The sequence below is a fragment of the Mirounga leonina genome, unplaced genomic scaffold (assembly GCF_011800145.1).
Source record: "Mirounga leonina isolate KUSES-001 unplaced genomic scaffold, KU_Mleo_1.0 Mir_114, whole genome shotgun sequence".
Classification (NCBI taxonomy): Eukaryota; Metazoa; Chordata; class Mammalia; order Carnivora; family Phocidae; genus Mirounga; species Mirounga leonina.
In genome coordinates this window covers 38,563,305-38,583,178 of record NW_023270265.1, presented here as the reverse complement: position 1 = coordinate 38,583,178, position 19,874 = coordinate 38,563,305, and the positions used below count along the sequence as shown (strand labels likewise).

At 36.6% G+C, this 19,874-nt stretch overlaps 1 protein-coding gene across 2 annotated transcripts in view; it reads right to left on the bottom strand.

The window, feature by feature from the left end:
• The window catches only part of TRUB1 (TruB pseudouridine synthase family member 1), a 38,130-nt gene that overhangs the window by 4,109 nt on the left and 14,147 nt on the right, over positions 1–19,874 (bottom strand). For both annotated transcript variants that reach the window (XM_035029727.1, XM_035029736.1), the window contains exons 4-5: positions 13,029–13,110; positions 1,212–1,284 (exon numbers count right to left, since the gene is read on the bottom strand). In XM_035029727.1, coding sequence (XP_034885618.1) covers positions 1,212–1,284; positions 13,029–13,110 — 155 coding nt within the window. The remainder of the gene's footprint in view (positions 1–1,211; positions 1,285–13,028; positions 13,111–19,874) is intronic.

Here is a 19,874-nt window from a genome sequence, read left to right as displayed (position 1 = left end):
GGAGATGGTCTATTCATGTGTTCACTGGTCCTGGTTCTGGGTTAAGGGCACAAGGCCTCTGGTCACAGTGGTCTCCACTATATTTCCTTGAAACAACTTCCATTACAATAATATTCATTTTCACATAAAAGTTAACAAAATATTTCTAAAATGCAAATCTACTTAACAGATCTTAAGCTTTGTGGGATAAAATTTTATTAGACCACAAAATCCTTGGAATAATCAACAGAAAAAATTTCTAAAACTGCTCTTATAAATGGATACAAATGTGTAATTTATTTTAACAATAATGATCAAAAAATAACATTTATTCATATCCTGCAAATTTTTTAAAACTTTCATTTGAGGCAAAATTATGAAGACACATTTCCCTATAGATATTTCAGTGTTCCTGGAAAAAAAAAATCAAGATTTTAAAGTAAAACATAAATACTAAATTCTAGGGATGCCTGGCTGGCTCAGTCAATTAAGTGTCCGACTCTTGATCTCAGCTCAGGTCTTGATCTCAGGGTCGGAAGTTCAAGCCCCACATTGGGCTCCATGCTGGGCATGGAGCCTACTTAAAATAAGTAAATAAATAAATACTAAACTCTAAAAGAACTGTCAGTAACTTCTGACATGTAACGATTCAGCCATTTTTTTTAAATAAAAAGCAATTTGCTTGAAATGGTAATGTGCCCAAAAAATATGGTTAAGTGGTACTCAATATTCTTATACTTTTAATAATTTATAACTCTCATCTGTTTCATTTGTTGCAGAGAATTGTGAAGCGTAAGATTCTAGGCCTAAAAAAATGGTCCCCACCCCTGAAAAAAAGTACCAACTGGACTATGAATCACAGCTCTGACACCAATACTAGCCTGGACTGGTCCCTTCAGAGCAATTCCGGGACAACTGACATCTCTGCACTCCAGAACTGCTCTGAGGTAAACAGATGGAATCAGAAAAACCGATCAACACTGGAATAGCATAGATGTCAGGCTGTGGCAACATCCAGAGACAGAGGAAACCACATTACACTACCTCAGAGACTGTTGGAAGCTCTGCAACCTGTCTCAATCTGGCTCACCTTTACTTGATCATATGTTATGTCAGATTAAAATGTGCTTCACCATACATAAAAGGAAGCCCCCTTTTTTTCTCATTAAAGTGATGTTAAACACTGAAAAATAAAAATTAAACATTTATTCAAATTCAATAATTGAACTTACAGGGGAGGTACCTGCATTATATTCCCAGTAAATTTCTGTAGAATGCCTTCAATATCTTCTTGTGTTATTTTATCTGCCAAAAATGAATTAAAAAAATGTAACACTAAAACAACCACAGAAGTACACGTGCTGTTTTCACAGCATTGAAAGTTCCAAAAATTCAATTAAAAAATTTTCTAACAAAACATATTTGTATGCCAAATTCTACCTTGCTGAGATGATAAAATACACATTAATGAGATAAAAGGGGGAGAAAGTCTTATATTGTGTAATACTAAGACTAAATTTCTTTTGCTTCAATTTTTCTCCAAATTTTCTCCATAACTGATCCAGTCATCTTATATACATTCAGTTGGTTCTTACTACAGCCTTTAAAAGACCTGAGAAAAATGTTGCATTAGCTATAGAAATAGTACTGCAGTATCCAAAAATGAGGAGATTGGAAAGTAAGTAGAGAAATATAAGGGTTTTTTTTAACTTTTTTTTTTAGGATTTTATTTATTTATTTGACAGAGACAGGGGTAGCGAGAGCAGGAACACAAGCAGGGGAGTGGGAGAGGGAGAAGCAGGCTTTCCGCAGAGCAGGGAGCCTGATACGGGGCTCAATCCCAGGACCCCGGGATCATGACCTGAGCCACTCAGGCGCCCCAGTTCTTTTTTTTAAAATTTAAGTATAATTGGCATACAATGTTATTATTAGTTTCAGGTGTATAACATAGTGATCTGACAATATGCATTACCTAGTGCTCACCATGATAAGTGGTGATGGGCAAAATAGGTGAGGGGGATTAAGAGGTACAAGCTTCCAGCTGTAAAATAAATAAATTATGAGAATGAAAAGTACAGCATAGGAGAATACAGTCAGTAATATTGTGGTAACTTTGTATGGTGACAGATGGTAAGCACTGAATATCTGTTATCCACCTGAAACTAATGTAATATTGACTGTCAACTATACTTCAATTAAAAAATAAATCAATTAAAATATTTAATTTAAAAAATTCTTAAAAGAGGGGGGCGCCTGGCTAGTTCAGTTGGTAGAGTGTGTGACTCTTGATCTTGGGGTTGAGTTCAAGCCCCACCTTGGGTATAGAGATTACTTAAAAATAACATCTAAAAAAGAAAAGAAAAGAAAAGAAAAATATCCGTAAGTTGCTCAAGTTTCTCCAGGCATCAAATACTATAAACAACTTAATGCAGTATTAAAGATTATTAAGTATTAAGCACATTAAAAACTTCACCTGCTAGATTACAAAACTGTTCTGTGGTATGGCATAAAACTGACACATTCACATTCAATTCTGTCCCCAAGTAAAGTTGTATTTACTTCTCTCCTTCCATCCCTTCACTGCTCTTAGAATTTCTCTGTTCTTTTAAACAAACACTCCCAGGAGTCTCAGTTTAAAAATAAGCCAGTGCAAAAAAGGAATATACATAGCAAGGATACCATGATTACTAAGCATTTTTTAAACAATGATTTTAGAAAATTTGAATGAAGACATAAAGCTTTCAGTGTCTGTTAGTCATGTTTTCAGCTTTTGTTTAATACTCTTTCCAACAGATTATTATTAACTATATTAACTATATTATTAACTCTAAAATATTATTACTATAATATTAATGTATAGTTCTATAATTTTAGCAAGTGAAAACTGTAACACACTGGAATTCAATATTTGGGTATTTATAGATGACTATATATATTTCATATTCAATAATTACAGAAATATTCTCTAACTTGTTTAGGTCACAGTCAGTGGAAAGAAATTACAGTGCTTTTTTTTTTTTAAGATTTTATTTATTTATTCGAGACAGACAGCACAAGCTGGGAGGAGGATCAGAGGGAGAGGGAGAGGCAGACTCCCTGCTGAGCAGAGTGCCCTGACATCATGACCTGAGAGCAGATGCTTAATGGACTGAGCCACCCAGATGCCCCATAGTGCTTCTTTTTCACTTTGTAGGAAATTTAGTTAACTTTTTATTCTAATACATACATGCTACATTGGTTTTATTAAAAAATATTTTAAAAAACTAATGTGCTTTGAATTATTGTTGTAACACTTGAATAGAGATTAAAAGACAGCATGGAATACTGTCTGTATTCAGGTTTCAATATCAACACAAGAGTCTTAACCTCAGTGTAACCTGGATCCTCAAGTTAAACACAAACAAAAGACTAGAATCTACTAGACTCAAACAGAGAAGATCTACAGGACTCAGAATTTCTCCAACATCTAGTGGTCCATAAAGACAGATCTCAGATGGGTATTCTCTTCATACTGTTTTTCAAACAGATATAGCTCATGATATGATGAGATTTTTCATGAAAAATTTTCATTCTACTCCAACATTAAAACAATTACTGGTGGCACCTTAGTGATGCAAAACTTCCAAATCTAGACAGCCAATGCTACCATCAAGCTGACCACTGCTAAAGAAATGTCATTGCTCATATGACCTCACTGATATGAGGAATTCTTAATTCCAGGAAACAAACTGAGGGTTGCTGGAGTGGTGGGAGGCGGGAGGGATGGGGTGACTGGGTGATAGACACTGGGGAGGGTATGTGCTATGGTGAGCGCTGTGAATTGTGTAAGACTGTTGAATCACAGACCTGTATCTCTGAAACAAATAATACATTATATGTTAAAAAAAAAAAGAAGATAGCAGGAAGGGAAAAATGAAGGGGGGGAAATCGGAGGGGGAGATGAACCATGATAGACTATGGACTCTGAGAAACAAACTGAGGGTTCTAGAGGGGAGGGGGTTGGGGGATAGGTTAGCCTGGTGATGGGTATTAAAGAGGGCAGGTACTGCATGGAGCCCTCGGTGTTATACGCAAACAATGAATCATGGAACACTACATCAAAAACTAATGATGTAATGTATGGTGATTAACATAACATAATAAAAAAAAAAGATGCCAGGAAATCATGGGGATATTGACCAGTGTAATTCAGTCCCACAGCAGCAGTTTATAAATTTGATACTTTTTAAAAATGAAAAAAAAAAAGAACTGTCATTGCTGAGAACACTGCAATACTTCATAACTTAGCAATACATTTTCAAAACAAGACCAAACAGCTTTCTACTCCTGCTAGGCTGGTCTCTTTACTAACATTCCTGACAATGTATACTCCTTTTCCTGCTTCAGTGGCTCTCTTTTCCTGACACTCCCCAACACAAGATGACAAGATGTGCTCTTTGTCATTCTACTTCTGCCAGTGTGTCTTTCTCTGACTTAACATCTCAGGCATTTCTGGTTTGTGCTGTTCATTCTGCAATTAATCATACACAATTTTTAACTGTTACCTACTATATGTATGCAGATATTATCTTACCAATGAAACTCCAAGCTCCTTAAAGACAAAGGCAGTTCTTATGTAATATACACAATTACAGTGGGACTCAAGACATTTCTGCTGAATTAGCTGAGGAATGATAGAATGTCAAGGTCAAAGGGCATTTAAAAGTCACCTAGGCCAATCTGATGTTTGGATCACTGGACAGAAAACCTATGCAGCAAGTTGTTTTGCAATAAAAGTGAATAGAATAGAATAGAATAAAACATGATTATTTTTTATCATATGATTATTATATTCACTACATGAGTATGTAGTGAAGCATGCTGGCTATCTCTAAAATGTGGTATTAGTCCAACCCAAATAATAATTAATAATAAGAATAAAGACTCAAGGCACACCTGGGTGGCGCAGTCGGTTAAGTGTCCGACTCTTGGTCTCAACTCAGGTCGTGATCTCACAGTTGTGATATCAAGCCTCATATCAGGCTCCATGCTCAGTGCAGAGTTTGCTTGAGATCCTCTCTCTCCCTGTGGCCCTCCCGCCATTTGTGTTTTCTCTCTCAAATAAATAAATAAATCTTAAAAAAAAAAAAAAGAATACAGACTCTACCTACAAAGGATTTAAAAAGAAATGGAGAATAAAATCTCCAAAGCAGTTATAGCCAATAACTATCCAAAAAAAGTAAATTTGATAAAAGAAGATGGGTATGATAAAAATGTCATAGGACTTGGGTAATTATTCTTCGTTTAGGGACTAATAAATCATCAATGTGCCAGTATTAATTTGAAATTGATTGTAAAAAGTCATTCTCATAAAATTAATATATTCAAGATCATGTCACACATTATTATTTGCTTAAAATTTGTTGACTCTACTTATATCGTGATAGCTGGTACTTAATTGAACTATGGAGTTAAAAGCAATATTCAACCATGGTAGAGTAAATGGTACTAGACAAGCATTACCACTATAAGCAGCTGTTTAATTGGAAAAAATATATAGTACACAACTGTTTCCAAACATAAGACAACAGACAGCAAAGGCTGTAATCTCTAAGAGAAGGGAAAGAAACAGGGAAGGCCTTTCTGAGGATCACTTGCTTTCACTTGGAGATGCTTTCTGAACCATGGTGCAAGGACGGGAATCCCAAAAAAGCACTATGATCTTGCTAGAGTAGGGAGATAGATAGACATGAGCAGGAGGGGAGAAAGGAGGATGGTAGATAGGAAACTGCCAGGCACCACCCAGTCTCCACCCAGAGACCACCCCATCTCTCATAGAGCAACCTGTTTTGCAACATTTCTGGAGTGTACTTCCCCTTTGCTAAATAAAACCTTTGCTGCTTTAATTCTCTCTCAAGTCTCTCAAATTCTTTCCTTCAAGAAGACAAGAGCCAAGGTATTTTATAATCCACCAACTGGTAACAATTTCACTGAATAAAAATCAGAGCTTGGGGAAGAAGCAGCAGCTGGAATTTGAGAGAACCACACAGACAAAGAGATGTCTACAGGGGTCCACTGGAGACTGGCTACATTCCAACAGGCACATAATACAGGGAGTTGCCACAAAATTAATCAAAGAACTACTACCACAGCTCTTACAAGGTGGGCTCTTACAACCATCCAGAATGAAGAAACTTGGCTGAATACCCAGGGCATTTGACTGAGACCTCAGAGAAGCCACATCTGAGGAGTAGGGCTAATGTAGACCTAGAAAACTGTCCCCTTTAGATACCCCCCTAACAAGGAATCTACACAAAAACGACTCGAATTAGTGAGTTTAGCAAGGCTAAAAGACATAAGACCAATACTTAAAAATTAACTCAATTTCTCTATACTAAGAATGAATTATCAGAAACTGAAATTTTTAAAATTCAATTCATAATAGCATCAAAAAATATTAAGGACTTAGGGATTTCGTATACAAAAGAAGTGAAAGATCTACATTCTTAAAACTACAAAAATAGGTTTGATATTATTTCAAAATAAAAAGAAAGGTCATAAAGGAATAGTATAAACAACTTTATACTAATAAGTTTAGATGAACAAATTCCTAGGGTAAAAATTATCTAGAATGACACAAGAAATAAAAAACATTGTTTGACATTTAATAAAGAAGGCCAATCCATAATTAAAAACCTTCCTAACAAAGAAAACTCCAGATGTCTACCAATAAATTCTACTAAACGTTAGAAAAAAGAAATAATGCCAATCTACGCAAATTCTAGGGAATAAAAAAAAAAAAAGCGAATAGTCCCCAACCCATTTTATGAAGTCCACATAACTTTGGTATCAAAACCAGTCAAGGGCATTAACAGGAAGGAAAAATAGAAGGTAATCTTTACTCAGAGACAAAGATGCAAAAATCCTAAACTAAATCTTGGCAAACTAATTCCAACAATTTATATAAAGGATAACATATCGTGATCAATTTGGGCTTACTCTAGAAATGTAAGTTAGTTTAATATTTGAGTAAGGAGAAAAATCAACAGATAAAGAAAAAGTATTTGATGAAATTCAATGTCTGCTCATGATTTTTTTTAAAAAAATACAACAGTTGGAGTGCCTGGCTGGCTTAGTCAGTAGAGCACGCGACTCTTGATCTCAGGGTCATGAGTTCAGGCCACACGTTGAGGATAAAGCTTATTTAAAACAAGCAAACAAACAAAAAACAGTAAATTAGGTACAGAAAGCAACTTCCTTACTCTGATAAGAAAGCTATAAAAAACCTATAGAAAAAATCTTAAAAAAAAAGATAGAAAGGCTTGCTCTTTCACATATCAAGATCTATTCTAGGAACCAAGATAGTTTGGTGTTACCACAAGAACAGACAGACCAATGTGACAAAACAGATTCCAAACAAACCCATGTCTATAAGGTGCTTGATGTGACTAAGGAGGCAATGTAGCAGGGAGAAGGGCTGGGCCATAAAGGATATCCATATAGGGGAAAAAAAAAAAAAAAGAGGTGGATTGTAGGTGTAATGTGAAAGGCAAAGCAATAAAACTTCTGGAATATAGGAAAATATCTTCATACTTTTGGGGTAGGAATTTTTTTTTTGACTGGGCACCAAAACGACTGGACTAATCAGAAAGGAAATGACTTGATAAAGTGGACTAAGTTAAAACTAAAAACTTCTGTTTTCCAAGACACAATTAAGAGAAGTAAAAGATAAGCCACAGAGTAGAAGAAAATATCCATAAGACATATAACAAAAGAGCATATATCCAGAGTATACAAAGATCTCTTACAAGTCACTATTTTTTAAAAGGCAACTCAATGCTGGAGTGGTGGGGGGTGGGAGGGATGGGGTGGCTGGGTGAGAGATACTGGGGAGGGTATGTGCTATGGTGAGCGCTGTGAATTGTGTAAGACTGTTGAATCACAGACCTGTACCTCTGAAACAAATAATACATTATATGTTAAAAAAAAGAAGATAGTAGGAAGGGTAAAATGAAGGGGGGGGGAATCGGAGGGGGAGATGAACCATGACAGACTATGGACTCTGAGAAACAAACTGAGGGTTCTAGAGGGGAGAGGAGTAGGGAGAGGGGTTAGCCTGGTGATGGGTATTAAAGAGGGCACATACTGAATGGAGCACTGGGTGTTATATGCAAACAATGAATCATGGAACACTACATCAAAAACTAATGATGTAATGTATGGTGATTAACATAACATAATACAATTTTTAAAAAATAAAATTAAATGTATTAATAAAAATCAACGAAATTAAAAAAATGACATCCAATGAACAAAAGACTTAAAATATTAACGTTTCAATTTTCAGTGTTTCTTGTAGTTTGTGCTTATTGTGCAATATTTAATAAACACTGATCTACCTCCCCCCCCAGAAAAAGGCAACTCAATACAGAAAGAAAAAAAAAAACAAAAACTAAAACAAAAGAAGAGGCAAGAGACCTGGACAATACAAAAAAGAATATGGCTAAGAAGCCAAAGCACATATGATAAAATGCTGAATTTCATTAGTAATCAAATGAAAATCACAACGAAATACCACTACACACTTATCAGAATGGCCAACATTAAAAACATTGTTAATACCATGTGTTGTCCAAACAAGGGGAACTCATTTACTGGTGGTGAAAATGCAAAGTTATACAATTACTTTGAAAACTGTTGACAATTCCCAGTACAGCAGGATTACCCTATGACCCAGCAATTCCACCTGGGGGTATATCCAAGAGAAATGAGTACATGTGTCTACCAAAAAACAGGTACAAAATACACATAGCAGCTTTATTCATAAAGCCTCAAACTGGGGTCGACCCAAATGTGTATCAACAGAAGACTGTTATATATGGGATGGGGCTTGAGAGATGTCTCTAGGAATCTTCTATTTCTTGACTAGACTGGTAGCTGCAGGGAGGTTTGCTTTGTGATAGTTCACTGAGCTGTAAATTTAAGTTTCACTCACTTTTATTTGTGTAACACTTTATAATAAAAAGGTTTAAATACAAATGAAAGGCACCATAAGATGACTGATACCCAGGTACACAGCAGGCCTACTAGAGTGTGTGCCCTATTTGTTTAAGTCATAATTCGAGACCCAATTCAACTTGTCAGCTTCCTCCAGGAAGTGTGGGCAGCCAAAGCGCAAAGAGCCACTCCCATTAGATACATTAGCTACATCCACTCGAGAAGACCTTGGTAACATCTTATCTTGGGACTGGGAGGTTGCAGTGTTTAGAAAAGAGGATTAGCACGAGATACCACCTTCCTTTTACATTTCTTGCCTCCCAATAAAAAAGCCACAAAAAAGAGAGAACCTATTCTTATCACAGAAGCAGTGAGGCCTTCCCAGAAACTTGGCCCACATCTAGGACAGCCTGGGATGCCACGGCACTCATGTCCTGAGCTCAGCGAAGAGCAGATGAGCACAATGAAGCCAAGTGTCCGCAGAGATGCCAGCAACTGTGCCTGAGACTTAATACCTAGACGTGGACAAGAAAAGAGCAGCAGAAGGTAGGAAGATGCTCTGCCTTTTGTGTGACTTAGCTGCAGTCATCTCTGACATGCTTATTTATTGCCTGCCTTATTTATTCACAGGCCATGCTTTATTCTATATGCCACACATTGTCCTAGACATCAAGAATATAGTGAGGACCGAAAGCGACATGGTCTCAGCCCCATAGCTTAGGGATTAACATGCAAATGTGTATTTATAAATGGTCAAAAGCCATTTAGAAATAAAAGAAGGTGCCATGAAACAGAATAAAAGTAAGGGTCCTATTAATATGGTTTGAGCTTTGAGTCTACTGAGCCAGACTCATTTTCTTATTCTTCTGAGCTTTCAGGTATCTGAAACAATAGCTAAAAATAAGAGTTTGTCTAGATAGAACAAAAATGACTGAAAAGCATCCATTTGCCATTTACTGCATCCTGCCTTACTGCCTTACCCATATGTCAGTTGTCCACAACAGGTCAATTAAGAACTGCATTTTTTTACTGTTACAGTGACTGGGTGGGGTAGAGCATCAGCAGCATTTCCCAGTTGCTGGATGTCCTACAATATGCAGGATGGGACAGCATGATCAAGTGTTCTGTGTACCACCTAACTTCTGGATGTCTGCCAGATATTCATGTGGATGAAAGCCTGTTTATAATCACCTGAGGCTAGAATCTAAGTCCATTTTCCACTGAAACACAAAGTATTTTTTGTACTGTTTTTCATATACTGAATTTTCCAATACTGAGTCATTAACACAACATACCTGTATCAGTCTGCCTTTATACTTGTGGCATTCATATTTGTGTCAACATCTGACTAGTTCATTACAACTTTTAGTGCAGTAACAGCTGTGAATTTACATAGCAACATACCTATTTTATTATAAATTACTTTTATTTATTCTTCATATTCTGTTTATTGTATTATATTGACTTTTTTTCTAACATGTAGGTAGGGGAGAGTATCTCTGAATTTTAGTTCAAGACAGTGAGGAAGGCATTATAAAATATTGGTTACAGGTCTCAGTATTGGGTCTCAGAGGGTTGAGAACATAGGTCCTACTTCTTCATTAGACAGAAGCTCCTTAAGGACACAGGTTAGGTCTCATACTTATTTATCTTCCCTTTGGTACCTGCTATAGCAGCTTAAATCGATGACAAACATCCGCTAATTTACTAAAATCACACAGAAAACTCATGTCAATAAGCAAAATTCTCTGAGCTTTCATTTTCTGGGACTATAAATACTATTCAGTAAACTATAGGAAGTCTCCCTTTCCGGCCTGAAGAAAGTTACTTGGTTTCTCCATGACTTATTTCAACATATAATGAGATGATTTTAACAAACTAAGTTTCCTTTAAAGTAAGTAAGTAATGTTACAAATTGCACAATGCAAAGTAGAGTTTTTTAAAATTCCAAGATGCTTAAGGGCAGGAAGGAAGGGAATACTTAAGTACAGTTGACTCTTGAACAACACAGGGGTTAAGGGGCACGGAACCCCCATGAAGTCAAAAATCCATGTATAACTCTTGACTCCCCCAAAATTTAACTACTAATAGCCTGCTGTTGACCGAAAGCCTTGCCAGTAACATAAACAGCTGATTAACACATATTTTGTATATTATATATATACTCTACATTATATATATAATATATATGTTATATATATTATACATATATTACTCTACATTCTTAGAGTAAAGTAAGCTAGAAAAAAGATGTTACTAAGAAAATCATAAGGAAGGGGCACCTGGGAGGCTAGGTCGGTTAAGCGACTGACTCTTGATTTCGCCTCAGGTCATGATCTCAGAGTCCTGAGATTGAGCCCTGTGTGGGGCTCTGCACTCAGCACAGAGTCTGCTTGAGATTCTCTCTCTCCTTCCTCTCCTCCCCCTGCTCACAAGCACACACTCTCTCTCTAAATAAAATCTTTAAAAAAAAAAAAAATAAGGAAAACATATTTACAGTACTCCATTGTATTTATTTTAAAACTCCATGTATAAGTGGACCCACACAAGACAAACTTGTGCTGTTCAAGGGTCAACTGTATTTTCATCACCTTGGTCTTCTTCTAGTATCCCCTACTCAATGAATTGCACCATCACATAACCAACTTTAAAACCTAGGAACCTAGGGTCAGGTTTGACAGTGTCCTCTCCCTCACCACCCCATCCCATCGAGCAGTCTTATCAATTTTACTTCCTCACCATTCTTCTGATTATATAGGTGCTGGCATATACTTTAGCATACTCTGGAAATCTCTGACATCCTTCTATTGTCCTATGCCTCTTTAATCCCTTAAAAGCTTTCTGCTGAAAATTATAGTTGGGTTTCTATTAAGTGAGGGTCTGCCATTATTTCCTAATGACAATAATTTCAAAGATAATTCAACACCTATTTTTTTTAAACTCAAATCAATGATTTATCTTTTGATTATGTTGCTTGATTAATCAAGTAAGATACTATGTTACATATAAATGTTAACAAGACAAGTGAGGCTACTATGACCAAGAAGAAGGTTGGTATGTAATATATATTCAGGACACTCAACACAAAAACATAGGAAAGCCAGATGCTGGACTGGCTAAATTAAAAAGAGGTAACATTATGAGAGACGATGGACTCTGAAAAACAAACTGAGGGTTCTAGAGGGGAGGGGGGTGGGGGGATGGGTTAGCCTGGTGATGGGTATTAAAGAGGGCACGTTCTGCATGGAGCACTGGGTGTTATACGCAAACAATGAATCATGGAGCACTACATCAAAAACTAATGATGTAATGTATGGTGATTAACATAATAAAAAATTAAAAAATTAAAAAATAAAAAGAGGTAACATTAAACACAGGCAAAAACAAAACAAGCAACAACAACAAAACAACAACAACCAGAAAGCCTACAAACAATTCACAATTGATGACATAAATATGTAGGTGAGCCAACTGTACAGAATGGCAACTGCTGTATTGGGAAGAGCACTGTACCCTGAGAATTGCTAGGAAACCATTTCACTTATCTATCCTTACTTAAAGTAGTAAAAGAAGGAATGGTACAAAAATTAAGGTAGGCCCCCGTGAGTTCTGTTTTACTTCCAGAGAAATAGTTTTCCCTCTGTCACATTTTTTTACATACTCCAAAAGCAGAGGAACATGATTAGGTGTAAAGCACTAAACCCGCTACATTTCAAAAGCTAAGAAGTAGCTGTAAAAAAATAAGTCAATAAACAATGACAAGACACAGGTAAAATCCCTAATTCTTAGCTATAAATGTTTTTTTTGGCAAGAGAATTATCTGGAAGAACTCTGAACATTAAAAAAATTGATCACAGGAAAAGAGGCAATTTTGATAAATCTTTATTAACAAACTCATACCAAATAAGTAAAAATGTGATTAACAACTTTCAATCCTATTAACCCAAAGAAATGTACTAAGAACTGTAATAATCACTAGTAATATCCAGTGAGAGATTTATTTTAAAATTCTGAATTCACAGAAACTTTCTCTACATGTTAAAAAAGACAACTACATTAGATGAACATCATACCGTAAGGTTTTTCTTCTGTTACTTTCCCAGTAGAATCTAGCGTGTCAGTAGCTTTCCCCAGTTCTCCAATGGCAATATACCTCTAGAGGAAGAGAAGCAAGGGAGAAAAATAGGCCATAAGGTAAAGAAAAAAACTGTTACGTATGTCTTAAAGTTTTATACACAATTTCACTAATGCTACCAACTTGACACAAAATAAAGGCAAAAATAAGAGACTGCAGCTGTTTTGTTAATTTTTGATATGTGGGAAGCACTTGTGTAAACTGAGGAGCATTCACAAACTTCCCACACAAGCCAACATGACAAAGAAAAGCCTGATTTTATTGACAATTATGGCTTATAAACACAGTTATTACAAACATATTTCTAAAACCAGTTTTATACTAGGCAGTTTTGACTCTGAAGGAAAAATTTCAAATATGAGTAGAGAGAATGGTACAATAAATTCCTACCTGGCAATCACAAGACTCAACAATTTTACCACACATACAATTAAAATTAATTTAAAAATAAAATCAGTTTACTACTTCTTACATGAAATACTAAGACTAATCTCAGTAACTTAATTAGATATTTAAACAAAAGCTAAATATGTAGAAAGTGGACCAAACTAGTAAAGTGGAGGTACTGTACTTAATATTACATGTGTTTTCTTAATAGAGAAATAGCTACTTCTTGAGTTCTCTGAAAGGAGAAAAGTCACTTTTAAGAACTGATCATTTATTCATAAGTGAAGAATTAGAGCATGCATAGTTAACTGAGGACTATTTTACTTCTCACCTCAGGGCACACTTATATTGCATTTTTTTTTTTTAAGATTTATTTATTTTTTTGAGAGAGAGAGCACACAAGCGGGGAGAGGGGCAGAGAGAGAGAAGCACACTCCCCACTGCTGAGTGCAGATCTTGACGCGGAGCTCAATCTCAGGACCCTGAGATCATGACCTAGCCTGAAATCAAGAGTCTGACGCTCAACTGACTAAGACACCCAGGTGCCCCTGTATTACATATTCTTTATACTGCTCTCTTTTGGTCAAATTCAAGTTTTACTTGGAACATCACATGAAGCAGTGAGAAAAATGCAAGGAATATAATTCCCACTGAAAATAATCTGTAGTTATGTGGACATTTTTTTAAAGAGGAAGCTCAAAGTACTTTGCAGAAATGTAAGTTTATTAATGACGAGTTTATTACGCTAGTGAAGGAACCAGAGACAAAAATGAGGAAAATATTAAAACTTCATATTCCCATAAACAAGCATTTTATACCAGCTTAAGTGCCCACTGATGAAATCATCTTCTATTATATAGCTCAAAATAATTTTTTTATGATTTATTTATTTTTAGAGAGAGAACGAGCAGGGGGAGGAAAAAAAGGGAGAGGGAGAGACTCTCCAGCAGGTTCCGCACTGAGCGCAGAGCCCAACATGGGGCTCGATCTCAGGACCCTGAAATCATGACCTCAGCCGAAATTAAGAGTTGGACACTCAACCAACTGAGCCACCCAGGCGCCCCTCAAAGTAATTTTTTAAAACAATGGAATACAGGGGCGCCTGGGTGGCTCAGTCGTTAAGCGTCTGCCTTCGGCTCAGGTCATGATCCCAGGGTCCTGGGATCAAGCCCCGCATGGGGCTCCCTGCTCCGTGGGAAGCCTGCTTCTCCCTGTCCCACTCCCCCTGCTTGTGTTCCCTCTCTCGCTGTGTCTCTCTGTGTCAAATAAATAAATAAAATCTTTAAAAAAACAAACAAACAAAAAAACAATGGAATACAGGAGGAAATGTTCCAATGTATTTGAATTAACTTTTAAAAATTTCACTAGTATTGTCAGAGAAAGACAAATACCATATGATTTCACTCATATGTGGAATTTAAGAAAACAAAACAAATGAACAAAGGAAAAAAGAGACAAACCAAGAAACAAACCCTTAACTAGAGAGAATAAACTGAAGGTAACCAGAGGGGAGGTGGGTGGGGGGATGGGGGAAACGGGTGATGGGGTTTAAAGAGTACACTTGTTGTGATGAGCACTAAGTAACATACAGAATTGCTGAATCACTATACTGTACATCCAAAACTAATAAAACACTGTATGTTAACTATTAAAATTCCATTAGTATCGATAAAAATTAGTTTCTTGTAACTAAACATTCAGTTTCATCACCCGAGATGCTCCACTCCTGCTTGCATATTTTGGAACAATCCACCTGGATTAAGCGTACCATGGAGAGAAGTACATAGAGCAGGGTGAATGGGAAGAGTGTGGACTCAAAGGTTTGAATCCTGACTCCATCACATGAGTAAAGTAGGTTAAGGCAGTCTTTCCTGCTGGAGCCTTGTTATCCTTATCTTAAGATGGAGATGATAATAGTACCTCAGGAGGGCAGAGCCGAGAACAACAATACTTGGCCATGGTAAGCAACACTGAACAATACTATCATCATTATTATTAAAAAAAAAAAAAAGATACAGAATGATTTACAGTAACAGTGGTTATAGTGAGTTCCCATAAGCAACAGTAAAGCAAGAAAACACTCTGATTTTTGCCTTAATCATCTATCTTGTTGCATGAGAAGAACCATGCAATCATGTATATACTATGCCTTGAAAATGTCTGCACTATCCTATGTAACAAGTTTTAACCAGGAATCTTTTAATCTTGGAACATGCTTTCCAAGTATGCAATGTTCATTCTCCACTCTGGACTCCAGGGGTTCTTGCACATGCTACCTCCCTAGCCTTGAGCTTCCTCTCTTTTCTAAGAATCAAACCCTACCCACTGTTCATCTTTCCAAGCCACCCTATTAATTCATCTCAACTTCCAATCACCTAGCTGGCAGCAAAGCTAAGAGTAGGTGCTCAATACAAGTCTCTTATATAAGAATGAAGGCCTATATCAAACCCACATCATGTATTCACTCATTCATTAGTGTGTGCTTTCATTCAATCATGTTTCTTAAGGACTGTGAATGTGCATCTTATTTTCCTAGCTGCTTGTGAGAAATACAAAGATAGATATATATTGATCCTTATCTTCTCCAATTACAAACTGCTAGCTTGGATTTTGCATTGCTGTTCTATTGTGTTTCTTACTAAATGGAAACATGGTAGCCACTTAATAAAAAGTTGATAGAATTATATACATGCTGGAGAAGTTCTTATCTGTGCAATTCTTTGCATTTCACCATAGTTTGGGACATCCAGATTGTATCTGCCAAGTTTCAAATCCTTCCAGGTTCTGTGCTTATGCTGAAATCTGGCTACATGCTGGATTTTTTTTTAAGGGAAATAATACCTAAATCAGCAATTCTCAAACATTGTGGTTTTAAACCCCTATATACACTTGAAAGTTATTTAGAAATCTTAGCACAATTTTTTTTCCATATGAGTTCTATCTGTTGATACTTATTGTGTTAGAAATTAAAACACAAAAATGTTTAAAACACCAATATACATGCACACATTCCATTAACTATCAAAGCCATGCTATCAATCAGGTAACCTCTGAAAAACTCCACAATATATATGCTCATCAGACTACAAAGCTATGAAAACAGTTTTGACTTCAACAGACCCCTGAAAAAGCCTCAGAAGTCCCTGGACCATATTTTGTGAATTGCTGATCTAAATCATAGCTGTTTTCTAGCTCTCCCTTGTCTTGGCATCTAATGATAATAATCTTTTAATTCTAGTCAATGGTCCACAGGCGGGGTGCCTGGGTGGCTCAGTCGTTGAGCATCTGCCTTCAGCTCAGGTCATGATCCGAGGGTCCTGGGATTGAGCCCCGCATCGGGCTCCCTGCTCAGCGGAAAGCCTGCTTCTCCCTCTCCCACTCCCCCTGCTTGTGTTCCCTCTCTTACTCTCTCTGTCAAATAAATAAATAAAAATCTTTAAAAAAAAAATGGTCCACAAGCTACTTAGAAAAATCCGCCCAGAGAGGTAAGCCTCCAAGAGAAACAAAACCTCACCACCAGGAAGATATGGGTTAGAAGAAAAAAGACATGGGAATGTGTATACACACACCACCATTTTATCCTATGGGGTCTAAAGTATTTCTGTTTACTGCCCTAAATTCTACACAGAGACAGCATGCACACTTGGTAATTCTGAATTCTATTAAGGTATTCATTACAACATAATTTGACTACAACAAAACAAATGGAGGGCCTATGGAATTCTTAAAGAAGTTTCCAGTGAACTGTGTGCTCTTTGGGATTCATGGCTTCTCTCTGCTACTAGTACCACTCTACTCTCGACTCATCTTTAAGTTCCCTGAACCCCACAGCAAGATACTAGCTAGACAGCTTTAAGAGCAAATTGGCTTCTGTGCTCTTCAGGAGAAAGGAAAATATTTTTATATTACAGAAAGGATACATAATCATTTCCATCTCAACTAGGCAACTGCTTTTTCTGAGGTTTGGTTTGAAAGCTTGTGATCAAAGTTTCACAAACAAAGGAATATTATTTACGATGAGGAAGAACATTTTTTTAAAAACCTACCAAACCAAGAACATGTGACTTCAAATGTCTTCATTAAAAAAGGAATAGCTCTTTACAGATCATAAGTGTAAGCCCTTCAAATTTTCAATATAGTACTTATGAAATGTATGAATATTAATAGAGCGTAAAGACAAGGTACAAACTGGCCTAGCCTCTGGAGAAAACAACAGAAATGCACAAGTCCTGGAGAGTTGGCTTATATTTCACAGGAGCAATATGCAAGTCACACTTCAGAGTTGCCATTGACTGGTTACTCTCAAAATGCTACTGTACAGTTGGGGGAAGGTTACTGTCTTTTGAACACATCCAGGGTGGAAAAGTTTGGATACCCCAACAATAATATCTGGTCAATCGTTGGAGGGATACAAAGCTGCTTTCTGAAGAAATGCTGGCTTTGCCTATAGGTACCACTTCGGTTTATCTCCACAGAGATAGGGGAGTGGCCTTACATTTGGAAAATGCTACTTAGTCTTTATATGGCATCAGTGATTTCATAAGACATCAACCCTTCCATCTGCTCATGTGGTTTCTAAAGCACATATAAGTAACTGACTTTAATCAGCAATATAGGAAGCTAATAAAGGTAGTACTACAAAATCTCATCAAAGTTTGTTACTTCTAAGTACATCTGCTTAGTGATTGGCTCAAAGAAAGTATAATTTAGGGAAGCTGGTAGAGGGACCATGCAACCACTGCCTTCTTCTAGGTATTTAGACCAAGTTAGGCCAAAGGGACACATTAGCCTAACTTCTCTCAGAATTATCTTACCTAAGTTATATTTTATATAGATCCACTTCTATATCTGTTATAAAACTATTTTTGAGAACCACTGTCTGTCATGCAATATCCCTCACACTAAGAAATTTCTTTCTCACTTTAACGCCCAGAGAAACTGTTTCTCCCTAAAGAACTGGCAGGTGATGCTTCCTGTTTCTGATGAGTGCCATGTTTTGCCTAGGCTACCGAAAAAATAGATAGGAAAAAGGAATGAAATTAACTGTACTCAAGGTTTCCAACAGAACTTGCCTAGATAATATAAATGCCAGTGTCTATGGAACATGTAGTTAGAGAGATCCAATAGGCCTGGACCTCAGCAGAGAGATCTGGGGATACACAAAACACTTGGGAATAGTAGTATTACTGATACTTGAATAACATGGGTTTGAACTGTGTGGGCCCACTTATATGTAATTTTTTATAGTACAGTACTGTAAGTGCATGTTTTCTTTATGATTTTCTTAAATACCACTTTCTTTTCTCTAGCTTACTTTAAGAATACAGTATAAAATTCAAATAACATACAAAGTATGTGTTAATTGACTATATATGATATCAGTAATGTTTACGATAAACAACAGGCTATTAGTAAGTTAAATTTTTAGGGAGCCAAAGTTATATGGTGATTTTTGACTGTGTAGGGGGTTAGTACCCTTAACTTCTGCATTTTTCAAGGGTCAATTCTTAATAGGATTTATCGATCAACTTCTGTACTTAAGGCATTATATAGAAAACCTAGATGCTTTTTATACACATTATAAATGTAACTCAAAAGAACATGCAGTGAAAAAAAAATGGCTCAAAAGAAACATGATCACTGGCAAAGCAAAGAGTACTATAAGATAGGAGAAGAAGCGGTGAAGAACACAGAGCGGGACTCTTAGATCACACACTGATCTGAATCAGAAGGAATGCAAGAAAGGAGTTGGGTCGTTTAAATGGTCTCTGGTCTTCAAAGAATGGAACCAAATCATCTGATGGCATAAAGATTTTATTAAAAAGGTCAGCACTCCACCCATTAATTGGTAGTGGCTGTATGAAGTGGCATTATGTTGAAATGAATTCTAAGGATGTTTCTTGGTTCAGCAGGAAAGAGTGTTAGGCCATGTTCAATTAGCAATGTCTCTAATCAGGACTGGATGGTGAGGGAGGGATGCACTGTGATATGGCTGTAATGGGAACACTGAATATCTGCCATCCAAGAACAAAATAATTCTACCCTTGAGGTAACTCTACCCTACACATACTATAAGATGAATTTTTCTAGTGGCATTGTGATGTAAATAAAATTCATCTGTAAAAGTAGAAAGTGGAGAAGGAGTAAACATTAGGTCCAATGGTAGGTCTGGTAGGTCCGTGCCTAGTTTGGAGGCTGCAGGCACCAATTCTTTTTCATGAAGTAGAAGGAAAAATATCAAGAGTACATTGTACATAGGGTTAAGGCTCTTTGACAAAATTTTTGCTTTTTGTTTTTTTTAAGATTTTATTTATTTATTTGAGAGAGAGAGAGAGAGACCAAGCGCCCGCACAAACTGGGGAGGGGCAGAGGGAGAGGGAGAAGCAGGCTCCCCGCT